At 33.8% G+C, this 12931-nt stretch overlaps 3 protein-coding genes and 1 pseudogene across 11 annotated transcripts in view; 2 read left to right on the top strand and 2 right to left on the bottom strand.

Moving 5' to 3' along the window:
* Nucleotides 1-1694, top strand: part of LOC108747022 (aquaporin AQPAn.G-like) — a 33413-nt gene extending 31719 nt beyond the window's left edge. For all 3 annotated transcript variants that reach the window (XM_018484231.1, XM_018484232.1, XM_018484233.1), the window contains one exon: nucleotides 642-1694. In XM_018484231.1, the coding sequence (XP_018339733.1) occupies nucleotides 642-1040 (399 nt within the window). In that variant the 3' untranslated portion in view covers nucleotides 1041-1694. The remainder of the gene's footprint in view (nucleotides 1-641) is intronic.
* A 1321-nt stretch (nucleotides 1695-3015) lies between these two features.
* Nucleotides 3016-6821, top strand: LOC108746767 (SET and MYND domain-containing protein 4-like). 2 transcript variants are annotated; one of them, XM_018483716.1, is made up of 8 exons: nucleotides 3016-3369; nucleotides 3681-4224; nucleotides 4804-5129; nucleotides 5370-5578; nucleotides 5693-5817; nucleotides 5900-6109; nucleotides 6383-6738; nucleotides 6783-6821. In XM_018483716.1, exons 1-7 carry the CDS (start codon nucleotides 3066-3068, stop codon nucleotides 6702-6704), a joined length of 2040 nt encoding a protein of 679 aa, XP_018339218.1. In that variant the 5' UTR covers nucleotides 3016-3065; the 3' UTR covers nucleotides 6705-6738; nucleotides 6783-6821. The 2 variants fall into 2 exon arrangements, with proteins under 2 accessions (XP_018339218.1, XP_018339219.1); XM_018483717.1 differs by having other exon boundaries at nucleotides 6383-6813.
* Nucleotides 6822-8332: 1511 nt separating this feature from the next.
* Nucleotides 8333-12931, bottom strand: part of LOC108746983 (RNA-binding protein 1) — a 10034-nt gene continuing 5435 nt past the window's right edge. The window contains exons 4-7 of one of the 6 annotated variants that reach the window (XM_018484157.1): nucleotides 12814-12861; nucleotides 12568-12615; nucleotides 8688-8774; nucleotides 8333-8387 (exon numbers count right to left, since the gene is read on the bottom strand). In XM_018484157.1, the coding sequence (XP_018339659.1) occupies nucleotides 8384-8387; nucleotides 8688-8774; nucleotides 12568-12615; nucleotides 12814-12861 (187 nt within the window). In that variant the 3' untranslated portion in view covers nucleotides 8333-8383. Of the gene's footprint in view, nucleotides 8388-8687; nucleotides 8775-10837; nucleotides 11017-12567; nucleotides 12616-12813; nucleotides 12862-12931 lie in introns of those variants that run through there. The other 5 variants (XM_018484159.1, XM_018484156.1, XM_018484161.1 and 2 more) reach the window with 5 other exon arrangements.
* On the bottom strand, nucleotides 10120-10745 carry LOC108746982 (annotated as a pseudogene).

Below are 12931 nucleotides of genomic sequence, written 5' to 3' on the forward strand. Positions count from 1 at the left end.
TGCTATTGTAATCTAATTTAAGAAGAACTATCTAAAATTATGAATGGGAGAAAATAGAGAATGATACCTCGTCATTCTTTTACATTAATTCAACGATTAATTAGTGACATTATTAAAGAAAAGTTCGATTGTGAATTATTGCAAACGATTTAAAGTCTGCACATTGCGGACAATCTTATTTATTTATACATTGACTGCGTTCAGCAGACTTAACAATTGAGTGGGCGCTTGCTGTTATTGATGTACTCTTCTAGATCACCTAATCAGACTTTTAGACCCGTTTCCACCAATGTAGATTAACTTTAATCTCTAGAATTAGAGATCTCTAAAATTAAAGATTAATCTTTAGAATTAGAAAAAGACGAAGAGTAAGTCGAACCGAGATTAAAGTTAATCTACGTTGAGAGATTATACATTAGAGAATTTCAATCTATTAGAAACTACATGCACTCTGAAATACACTGCAGTTTTTAATAGGTTGAAATTCTTATCCTCTATTCTCTGTCTATTCTTTTGATGCGCAATCCCTCATTCAACTGTTGGATCCGTTGAACGTATCTTGATAGTTCATAAATCGAATTCATTTTTTTTTCCTATCACGATATCATCGATTCGTCTAATCGAATTGTTCTTTCGTCCAGCTGCTTTTACCTAAAGCGCAAGTCGCCCATGGCCTAGGCGCCACCGCGTTGCATCATGAAGTTACTGACGCTCAGGGTGTAGGAGTGGAAATAATCATCACGTTCCTGCTGGTGCTGGTCGTGCACGCCGTCACGGATCCCAAGAGGACCGATGTGAAGGGTTGGGCCCCACTTGCGATTGGCCTGGCGATCGCGGTGGCTCATATGGCAGCGGTGCCCATCACTGGTAGCAGCATGAATCCAGCTAGGAGTCTGGGTCCGGCCGTGGTGGACGACAAGTACAAAGATCTGTGGGTCTATTGGGTGGGTCCACTCATCGGCGCCGCTGTGGCCGGTGGCGTGTACAGAATGGGCCTCAGAGCCAACAGAGGTGACGAGGAGGGTTCGTATGACTTTTAAAAGCGACCTCTGAATCCTAAGGACACGCAAGATGAGCTCTAACAATAATATCCTGCGAAGATCCAAGATTTCCCGAGTGTAAATAAAGAAGTAGAATTGTGAGGATAACGGCATGAAGATCGCGAAACGATTACGTGACCTTCGTTGCATTTAACAAGACCATGTTCGTGAAGAAATACGATTTGTAGGATAGATTTCTAAGTGGAATTGAACGCTGCGAATTAAAGGAGATCGAATTGTTAGATTCGACGAATTCAGGAAGGAAGATTATTTCGGTCAAAATTATTCTATGTAAATCTAATTCAACATTTTACCTTTTCCTAATATTCTATTTTATCTGGAGATGTATTATTTATATCATTTACATTCAATATCAGATGGTGCTGTCTAGATTTTTGTTTTTGTCTAGAGCCTTTTTTTCATTCAACAGAATTAAACCGTAAAAGACCACTTAAGCCTATTCTACAATGTTCTCTTTGTTTCCTGTTTCTTGCTCTTTATCTCTTGCTTTTTCCCCCTTTATAACTATTTTTTCGATAATTGTATTGCTACGTGTTTCCTGTTTCTTCCGAAGTTCGATAACTTTTATTTCGGGCAATATAAAATAAAACACCGGATAAGAAGCAAAAAAACAAGATGTAAAAAATAGCAAAATGCAAGAAACAGAAAATAAAAAGTTCATTGTAGAATAGGCTTTAAAGAAGCAGAAATATAACGATATTATTATAAAGTACACAACGTATAAAAAATTGCAGAATATTACCTTAATATTAATCTCGGTAATATTATTATTAAATACTATTGCGGAGTAAGAAATGTATATGATGTTATCTCACAATAATTATATTAAATCGATGTCTTTCCTCAAAGATTCCTTTTTCCACTTTAAGAAATAGTAAATTAAAAGTATTTATCTAGAACGTGCAAAGAGAGATTTCTTTAATTAATTACTATCAATGTAATATCATCCTGTGAGACACCGATATAACTCGAGATCATTTATCAATCAACTCTTCTCTCGAATGAATTCTATATCCGCTATTTTTGTACATCGTTAATCTGAGTTTTGTATATATATTGTTAACTTAAGATAACTGACGTAGCGTGTAACGTACTCTGCGTTTAATTAGTTTACAGTTTATCCATAACGACACGGATGACAGCATTAACAAATATACTCTTTATTGTCAGTACTATCTGCGTATTAATTTCTACAATTTCTCGCCTTACTTCTCGAAATAATAACAGTACTTATATAAGTTTCAAAAGATGCATATCTTTGAAAATCGAAGAAGAGCGAAGTGTAACAGCAAGTGATCTAGTTTTAATCTGGACATCGGTGAAATTACGTTGTGTGTTATGAGGAAGACATTACTGTTTTGTCGCAGCACAAGCATTCACGTTGAATCGAAAGTGTCTCAAAATAGCATATGCTGAAATAGCCGCGCCCAGTTTTCGCTTGTCAGACACGCCATCAGAAACTAGTAACTTCGAGACATCGTTCGGGATTGCAAAGTGCGTTCTCCAATTAGTGATTCTAATTAATTTCACATTATCTCTATTCGTGACTTTGCGAGAAATTAATTCGAGAATTGACCGTGAAAAATTAATAAAGGTTCGACGAAGAAAAATATATAAGTGTATATTAATAAAAAATATAAAAAGTATATATTATAAATACTGAATAATAATTATCAAAATAATTCTGAGAATTTTTTTAATTAATATTTAAAAAAATACTATTTATTTAATTTATTTGAATATTAGATGTGTGTTTCAACTAATAATTCTAATCAATTTTTGTAAAACATCTGCATATTTAATATATAAACTGTAAATAAATAGATATTAAATTTGTAATTAATACTTCTCTTCTTAATTTGATAAAAAAATAAATATATATATAAATATAAATTATATTATTATTTAAAATCATTCAAGTGCTCTAGTATCATTATGTCCAACGCATTTAATTTTTAATTGTCGTCACGCATTAATAATAAAGAAAAATACTTAAAATATATCATGTCGGGAAATGAGCCGGAAATCAGTGGATTTTTCCGTTCGAATTTATTAGCGGTAAGAAAAGCAATTCGTCAGCAAGATTTCAAGAAATTTTCTGCCCTCGAATCGGATGCTGAGAGGGTGGCTTTTGTTTTGAGTTATACCGAAGCACATGAATTACCGCTGGAGATAGAGAAGCCTATGGTCAAGGATCGTGACAATGCTATTCGATTGAAAGACATCGGAAATAAATTTTTTGGTCGCGGTGAATTCACGAAGGCCTTGGAAACGTATTCGAATGCAGCTCTTCTAGCACCATCAACAGGTAGATACGTGTAACATTCATTATGTTTAATTTGTACCTATATAATTATGTTTACGTAATTTAATACGCCTGCAATTAATATTTGTAATTAATACAATATTATATAATATAATAATTTAATAATAAAATAAAATAATATTCCGGATTATATAATGTGCCTACTATCAAAAAAATTGTCGTCGTTTCACTTGTGTATTTCAGTATAACTCATCTGAAAATCTTTATCGTGGTTATCTTGGCGTTATTTGATTAATAATTACGTCGTTCTCATAATTATCGATCCTAAAAATATAAAATATCTAAATGTTTAGAATTAAGTATCATTTTGGCGAATCGCTCGGCCACGTTGTACCATTTGGAGCGTCATGAATATGCATTGGAAGACATCGAAGAAGCCTCACTACTCGGTTACTCGAAGGACCTTATATATAAACTTGAAGAGCGACGAGCTAGGTGTTTATTGGGTTTGAAAAGGCACGATGAGGCAATCGAGGCATTTAGGCGGGCTCTCCAGGCTTTGGATGATGCCAGAATACCCTTGAAACGTAGGCAGAAGTTCGAGGCGGACATCAGAATGATGCTCGCGGTGATGGATAAAGGTAAACGACTCAACGAAGCCGCTACAAAGAATCTTTCGCGAGTTTATAGCAAGCAAAAGTCCAACGTGTGTTTGGAGGATAGACTTATCCCCAAGAAGGAGAGGAATCTCGTATATCCCGCCTGCAGTAGAGCGGTGGAAATTAAGGATGACGGAGGTGACATAGGTAGACACGCCGTGGCGACCAGAAAGATAACACCCGGCGAAATCGTGATCGTTGAACGACCGCATTGTGCATTTTTGCTAGCAGAGACCAGGTAAATCTAAGCATTATGCTGGATTATATTTTTAGAAATCTACTTGTTACGGTATCCCTTTTTTCAATGTAAAATTTTCATCCTTCGTCCTGGGTTTTCGAATTTCAATGCAAATTTTTATATTGTACTGTACAAAAATGATATGAAAAAATTCTTACATAAAAAAAACTTCAACAAGTTTATACTGTCATAAAAGTTGAATTGTATTTTACTTATTTTTTACAGATTTAAATTTATCTACTAGAATTACAAAAAAAAATTTACTGTGCCTTAATTTCAAGTCCAACATTGCCGTTAGAGAGAGTTATTAATACTTTTATTTATCACACTACTGTTGCTGGTGATTTTGCTATAATTTCCGATTCAGATCCTGCAGAATTAAATATTTATGAATTCAAGGTTTCATAGTTATTGTCGAGAATATAGTTTATCTCGATTACAAATCACGTAATCTTTTTTTTTATTTCGCTATCTTTGGTCCATCTTGTTTTTTTTATTCTTTCTTTTCCCTCTGTTTATCGCAAATCGCGGTTGCGCGAAATCATGTGACTAAAATGTATGCGACATTCGACTTTCAAGGTTCACACATTGCCACCTGTGCTTCGTAAGGATATTCGTGCCAACGCCGGCTGCTTGTCGCACTTATAGTTGCGTCGCGTACTGCAGCCGCCGTTGCAGAGATGCGGATGCCCAAGTACACTTGCAGGAGTGCAAATTGTTACCGGCTCTATGGTACTCGAAAGCCTCGGTCACGTGTTTCCTGGCCCTAAGGGCGATCACACAGAGACCTTTCGAAGAAGTTATGAGGCTGAAGGAACAATTTAGGGATCCCGGAAGTGCGTTAAAGATCTCCGCGGAAAATCCATATCGGGGAGACGATTACATAAATACCTTCTACAATTTAGGTAACTGAAAAAATATAAATAATCGTTTTGATTACACAAATATGCATATTTAATCTCATGGTTTTTTTTACATGATACTGTCGCTAGATTTTTATTTCCTTCGATTAATAAAATTATCAAGAACTTTTATTTTAAATTTTTTTTTAAGATAATTGATTCTCTTCTTTCTTATTAATAAATTCAAGTTTATAATTGATTATTTTCTTTTTTCAATATTTTATGTTTTATGTATATTAATAGTTACTCACGAAGACAGAAGATTGCCAGAGGATATTTTTCACAGAGCCTACATGGCAACCTGGTTATTCAGATTGTTAAGATCCAGCAACTACTTGCCGGAAAATGTGAAAACTGCCGATTCAGCAGACAGTAGATTGTCAGACGAGGAGTTGTTTATCGCAGGATTGCTATTACACAATTTACAATTATTGCAATTCAACTCGCATGAAGTAAGGACGACACATAATGTAACATTAAAATTCGCTCGATTGTATTTCATTATTATTGCTTTGAAAACGAGCATTATTGTATTTGTCGCAATCACTGCATCATTTGTTTTCTAGATTTCAGAACTGGTAAGGCTAAAAGGACAGAAGACACTTACTAAAACCAAAAGTGTGTTCATAGGCGGTGGTGTTTATCCTACGGTTGCAATGCTAAATCACTCGTGCAATCCTGCCGTAATTCGGTAAATAATAATAAACGTTTTATTCACTGTTGTTAAAATACTATTAACTAATAGATTTTTTAACTAAAAAATGTAAATCGAGGTATTTCATCGGTACTACAATGATTGTTCGCGCTGTTCGCACAATCAACGCAGGTGAAGAGATTTCTGAAAACTATGGTCCTATCTTCACAACTACGCCCGAGAGTGAGCGAAAAAGAAAATTAAGGGTGCAATATTGGTTCGATTGTAATTGCGAGGCGTGCTCGGGACATTGGCCGCTTCTAGATGAATTGGATCCAACAATACTCAGGTATAATTTATTAATTTTCAAAAATATTAATATTAATTTAGAGTATATAATTGACATTGTAATTATTTATAATAAAATTATATAATAAAAAATATTGACTTGCATCAATTGTTATTATTACTTATTCTCATTATTTAATAATTAAATAAAAAATTGCTAACATATACAAATATGAAAAAAATTTTTAAGAGTAATATAAAAAGTATTAAACACTCAAATCATCTATTCTATCTTATTGAAAACACATTAATTTACTCCACTTTATTCTTCCAGATTTAAATGTGAGACTGGACCGTCCTGTGGTAACGTATTAATGATCAAAAGCGACACGAATGAGTTCATGATCGGATGTACGAAGTGTGGCAAAAGTATGAACATCCTAAAGGGCTTGAAAGCTCTACAGGATACGGACGCACTTTTCAAAGTCGCGTCGACGAATCTCGAAGAAGGCCGAAATGAGCACGCACTGAAAGCATATCTTGAGATTTTGAAGTTGCTGGACGAGACTCTAGCATTGCCCATAAGAGATTATCACATCTGTCAGCAGGGGGTCAGATTATGCTCTCTTGCTTTAGGCAATACAGCTTATATCTAGTTTCATCATAATAAACCTATAAAAAAATTTATATTATACTTTATAACTTTATACTTTATAAATTTATACTTTATTTATAACTTTAGAATCTTTCTACTGCAAAATAAAAAGGCGCAATTCTTTCGCGGTTAAATATAACAAATTCGATTAATCTTAAATTACTGTCTTAATTCTTTCATCAGAATGTTTACAAAGATATCGAAACCTTATCGAAGATTAAAAATAGAAAACAATTTTCTTTTAAAATGTTTCCTTAAAAAAAAATCGAACTTGCATCACAATAATTTTTTTGTATGCATACATTTACATACACAAATGTATATTTATATTTATGTATTCAATTTTTGTAATATTCACTTGCTTTTTTTATTATTATGCATTACTGACGTGAAGAAAGAAGACAGTCATGCAAATTTCTTGTTATGTTCGCATTATACAGAAAAAAGTCAATTTGACTGAAAATTTCATACATTTATTTATTATCATTCACAAACTTCTTTGTCTTGTCAAAGAATTCAAGTACAAAAAAAAAAGTCAAGTATAAAGTAAACAAAACAATTTTTGTTCTGTTCCCGTCCTTTCTTCAAATATAAGTATTATCTAATCAATATCAATTTATTTTATGTTGGAAATATGTGGTGGAAAATATCTAATCAATAACCATTGATAACTATTAGTTAATGATAATAACACACAATTTTGCAACACGAGAATAAATAATCATTTCCGACGTATTTTTACATGCTGAATTCATTAGCAAAAATTGGCTATCAAGTTGAGGTTTTGCGTTGCTTGCACTTTTTGCATTCAGCATCTGTGTTTTCTCTCTTTTCTATGTCCGAATATATTTATCAAGTGTAAAAATTGTTGGAGTTTAGAGTTGGTAAAAAACATGTTTTAAACGTGTTTTAAACAATTTAAAACATATTTAATTAATGTTTTTAATATGTTTTTAACATGTTTTAAATATTTTTCTTATTGTTTAAAGCATATTTAAAATATTAAAAACATATTTAAAAAGAAATATGTTTTATTCTTTAAAAAAAAACAAAAAAAAACAGTCTTTACCAACTCTGTTAGAAATTTCAAGCAATTTCAAGCAATTTCAAGCAACACGAAGAAATCTTTGGTGATAAAACTTTTACTAACAGACTTATGTTCAGCAGACAAAAAATGACTATTCACATTCGTGTAGCAAAGAAAAAAAGATTAAATTTTCTTCCACAATGTATCCATCAAATGCTTTTTAATTGGATTTTTTTGTAATATTTTATTATTTTTAAGTAGTATATCTTGACAAAGTTAATTAATCATGGTAGTCATACAATTATTCACCTAGTCGTACAATGTGCAATATACTGTGCAATATATTATGTGTACACGCGTACATATAGTCGTGAAACTTGAAGATCGTAGCTTACAAACTAAATATGTGATTTACGAAATTGATCAAATATTTGTTGGTCTACTTTCGTCGCATTTTTATAATTGTACATAATTTCAAACGCGAGCGTGTAATATGTATGTGTGATTAACAATCCATTTTTATTATGTACATACAAAAATTTCTCATTTTATATTTTTTTTCTTTCTGTCTTCCCTCCAGCACTTAAAGTCGATCCGCTTTTTCTCTCTTTTTCTTTCTATCTACTTCTCTTTCTCTCTTGAACTTTTAGCATCTAACTGGAATTAGATAAAGAATACAAAGCTTAGATAAAAGAGTGTATCGTGGTGTAAGCACATTTTTCTCTTTTTTTGTCGCTATCACAAAAGAGGATCTCTCTTTCGTGGTGAATTCTTATGGCACGCGAATACGGAATTTTTGTCGTGTTATAATGGAGAGGATTTTTTTTAAATCTGTCTAATCATACTAAATGTGGAGCATACCAAGCGTGAAGTCTCTTCGTTGTCTTGATATATTTTTTAAATTTTTAATAAAAATTTTTCTCTTTTTTTTTCTTTTAATTAGCAATATATTAATACCGTCTGTCACGGGAATCCGAACGTGAGCGGCGATCTCGGCTGCGGCTCCGGGTCAATGATCTTCTGCGGGGGCTGCGTGATCTCGATCTAAAAAATTAAACGTAGTTTGACATCATTTTCATTTTGACATAGCAGACGAAATTATTAGAACGCATTACGTTCCACTCCATTACAAATTTTGCAAATAAATAATATTGTAATTATTGACACCGTTTATCTTAAATTATCAATTAATGTTATTTGTCAAAAATAATATTAAATATTATTACAATAATAAACAAACGATTATTTAATACAATTAATTTCTAAAATAATATTTGTTAATTTAGTTATTATACTTTAAAATAATTTTTGATCATAACTATTACTCTTTTAGAGGATCATTCATTTATTAATAGATGTGTTAAATTTATATCTTAATTTTTTATTCTTAAATTTAAAATTACTAAAAAATAAATGTAGATTGTTAATTTAATGTTCTTACAGTAATCATTTACTAATTTTTAAATATTTGTCAATTTGGTCTTTACTTTTCAATAATCACCTATTTATCATTATAAGAAAATACTTGTAAAATTATGACGTCAAATTCTGTTCAAAATAGAGTGAAGCGGTGCGATGGAACACAGATACGAAAAATCATCGCAAGGCAACTGTAAGAGAATTAGGAGAATTATTTAGTTCCTATTTTACCTAAAGATGATATATAAAAATTATATAGTTAGACACGATTAATAATGAATTAATACAAAATGATGTCTCACCAATCAAATGCGAAAACAAAAAAAGTAGAGGATTAATTTTAGTAGTAAAATCATTAAATTTTATCAATAAATGTTATATCTCGATGTATATCGATTTTATTTATATTATGTGTATTGGCTGGGAGTTCTCTGATTCAATTAAACATCCACTGTTCGTTTATAAAAATTCGATTAAAAACAATTTTATTCTCTCAATTAATTGTCTTCGAGATTCTTATTTATACAGTCCCGCATTAATCGTTCATAGAATCAGACAGAACTCCTCACCGAAACGATCACAAATTTGAAATAAGAATTGTAACAAAGTAAAAAAGAGAGAGATATATATATATAAAATGAAAAATAGAGATAGAGATAAAAAATCTTTGAAAATCGGTGAAATACCAATGTGAACATGTACAGGTGGTTGGTTGGTGGGTGGTGGTGGGATGGTGTGTAGTAGGTGATCATTTCGCTTATTTTGCGTGATCATTTCGTTCGAGGAGTCGAAGGTCGAGAAGATCGGCGGCAACTCTCACGCGTTCAGTTGTTGTTGCGGATAACACACGTTCCTAAGTGATGTCGACGAGTAGTGGCAGTAGCAGTAGTGGTAGAAGTAGCAGTAGCAGTAATACTAGTAGTAGTGGCAGAATAGAAACGTCGGTCTCGAAACGACGAACAGTCGGGAAGACAGTCGATCGTAGTCAAATGGAGAGACGCGCCGATGGACAGAGTTACTGTATGACGATTTCTTTTATTATTTTTTTTTAATAATTTGCATCGCGATTGGTGGTGGTCACAAACTGGTAGTGGTGGCCAGTTGTGGATGACATTTTTTTCTTACGGTGGCAAATTTTGTTTTTGGCGATTGATTCGATGTGTGCTGCCGTCCCCCTAAAGCTGATACGAAGAGTCGAAGAAGGTGGATCACAACACCCGGTTGATTGGTCGGTTGGTGGTTGGTGATGGTGGTGGTGGTGGTGGTTGGTGGAAGAGTAGTAGTAGTAATAGTAGTAGTGGTGATCGAAGGGGAGAGTCCCGCAGTGGAGCGATGGACAATGTTTTTTTTTTTTTCGGTTCAAGACGGTTTTTTGCGGTGCACGATGGCGGGCGGGGGAAGGGGGACAGCAACGGAAAAAAAGCAATGTTTTCTTTTTTCTTTTTTTTCTGAAGGTGGCAGTCTCGGGCATTGGCGATACTCCGGCAGCGGTGACGGCACACGGAAACTGTTGTTTTCGGTTGTTGCGCCGTTGTGTGCTGTGTGCACGTCGCAACACCACAACGCACAACATCGACGGGCGACGTGACGTGACGTGACAGACGTACGGACGGCTTCCTATATACTCGGTGACTTGGTGGTGACTGATGGTGACTTGGTTGGGAAGTTAGTGGGCAGGCAGGCATATTTTTTGTTCGATTGACGATTGCGAGACTGACGATTTGCTTTTTTTTTTGTTCGCGTAATAATACGCTTTTTTCACGGCGGCTGTAGAAGTAGTAGTAGCAGTAGTAGTAGTAGTAGTAGAAGTAGTGGTAGTAGTAGTGGCGGGGAGACGAGCAGAGCTAGGAGCTGACGCTGGTAGAATCTGCAAACGTCAGTTTTAGCAATATAATCATCAACGTTATCATACTCCTTGCCACTATCGCGTATTTTTTACGTTTCAATTTCTTTTTTTTTTCTTTCGCGAACTTTCGTCATTTCGGGAGAAAAAAAAGAGAATTTCCGAATCGAGAACTAAATTTATAATTGCACGCGCGCTCGCTTCTCGCCGTTTTCATCGATCGATTCTCGCATTCTCGTTTATCCTAGACTGCCCACTCGAGTACGTACGAGAAAAAAAAAGAAAAAAAAGAAGGGAGGACCTCTCTGTGCTCCGTGCTGATCGACTCGAATATCTAGATATGTGATGGATGTATATACCGCTTCCGTACGCACCACGTTCTCGTCGCGACGCATCAAGCATATATATATATATTCATCAAAATGAATTGATAAACACTGTAGGTTCAGATCACAGATTTACTTCCGTACGTTTGAATCATCTGCGTGCTTCATCCATGCCACGGTGCGTGTGCGATGAGAAGTGATGAAAGCAGTGTTCGTCTCAACTTCCTTCAAGTCTCAACAAGCAACAAAAATATATTTATACCTGAGAAATTAAGATATTAACCATTCTCAACAGAATAAGAGTAATAAATTTCTTGATCTCTAATCTTACGTTAACGTAAGATTAAAGAATTTAGTCAAATTAATTCAATCATTAATCTGGAATTTATATTATACTTTTTGCCAATAAGGAATTATTATTCGCTATTGCCATTAATACTAAAAATAAATCTATCTTTACAATTCTAGTAATCTTCTATCTATATAAAAGTTATTAAAAATGTGCAAACTTTATAAAGTTATATATTCAATTTTACTTCCTTTATGATTTGCGATTTTAGACACCGAGAAGATCTCCCATTTTGAAGTAAAAAGTAAAATCGACAATGGCACGATACGGAAGTTCACATGCGAAATGCCGAAGTGAAGTTTTGTCGTTTCCGTTGCTACCACGCATTTCTGAAATTCACTGAGCCTATTTCTATTTGTTATCACATTATTTTTATTTAATTCCTTCTCATTTTCGTCTACCATCGCACAGTTTGTTTAGTTTTGTTCTCTCACTTTCAATTCGATTGCCGATCAAGTACTATTTTTTCTTTTTTTTTTTTACTGTCGCTTGAGCATCCATGATTCTCCGAAACGTGATCGACTATTCTCTAAGACGTCCTTAGTTTTCCAATTATAAATTTCGACCGCTTACACAGAGAACGGTGACAAAGTAAATAGCGAAATCGATTTCTAAGTGAAAATTTTATTAAGTTAAATGCAAATTTCTATTTTCTTTCGTTAATTTTGTCGATTAATTCGATTCCATCACCGTTCTCCGTCTTAAATGCCTCTAGTGAGTATGACTACTATCTCGTGACAAATAATGCGTGCAATATGTATACTACACTGCAAGCAATAGTGTATACCTACTGATCATTACCCCGTTTTGCCAGGATTCTGAAAATCAGTTTCTGAAAACTTTTGCGAAGCAAAATGCAAAAAAGTTTGTCGAATGAATAAAAAAGAGAGAATTTATTACCTGGAGTAACGGCTTATCGATGCTCTCTGCGGACTTCTCGACCAGGATCTACAAAAGATTAAGAATAACTAATGTATGTCTGCCAAGTATGTTGCCGGTGATCGTCTCGCGTCACGCTTTGAGATTTTCATTTGTCTTAGCACCTGAAAATTGCGGTAGACCGCAAAATGGAACAAAGAAGAAGAAGCGAGATAGATTTATGTGTAAAAAGGAGATGGGAAACTAAGAGGAGCAGGAAAATCTTACCTCGGGTAACGACCAAGGGATTTCCTACGGGGGCTGCGCGACCTGGACCTACAAATTTTTCAAAAAAAAAAAAAAAAAAAAAAAAAAAAAAAAAAAAAAAAAAACGAAAAAAAACAAA

The sequence above is a fragment of the Trachymyrmex septentrionalis genome, unplaced genomic scaffold (genome assembly GCF_001594115.1).
Source record: "Trachymyrmex septentrionalis isolate Tsep2-gDNA-1 unplaced genomic scaffold, Tsep1.0 scaffold19, whole genome shotgun sequence".
NCBI classification, from domain to species: Eukaryota; Metazoa; Arthropoda; class Insecta; order Hymenoptera; family Formicidae; genus Trachymyrmex; species Trachymyrmex septentrionalis.

Coding starts and splice junctions, on each gene's coding strand:
- LOC108746767 (XM_018483716.1), top strand. CDS start 3,066: ATGTCGGGAAATGAGCCGGAAATCAGTGGATTTTTCCGTTCGAATTTA. Junction 5,818..5,899: donor TGCAATCCTGCCGTAATTCG/GTAAATAATAAT, acceptor ATGTAAATCGAG/GTATTTCATCGGTACTACAA. Junction 6,110..6,382: donor TTGGATCCAACAATACTCAG/GTATAATTTATT, acceptor TTATTCTTCCAG/ATTTAAATGTGAGACTGGAC.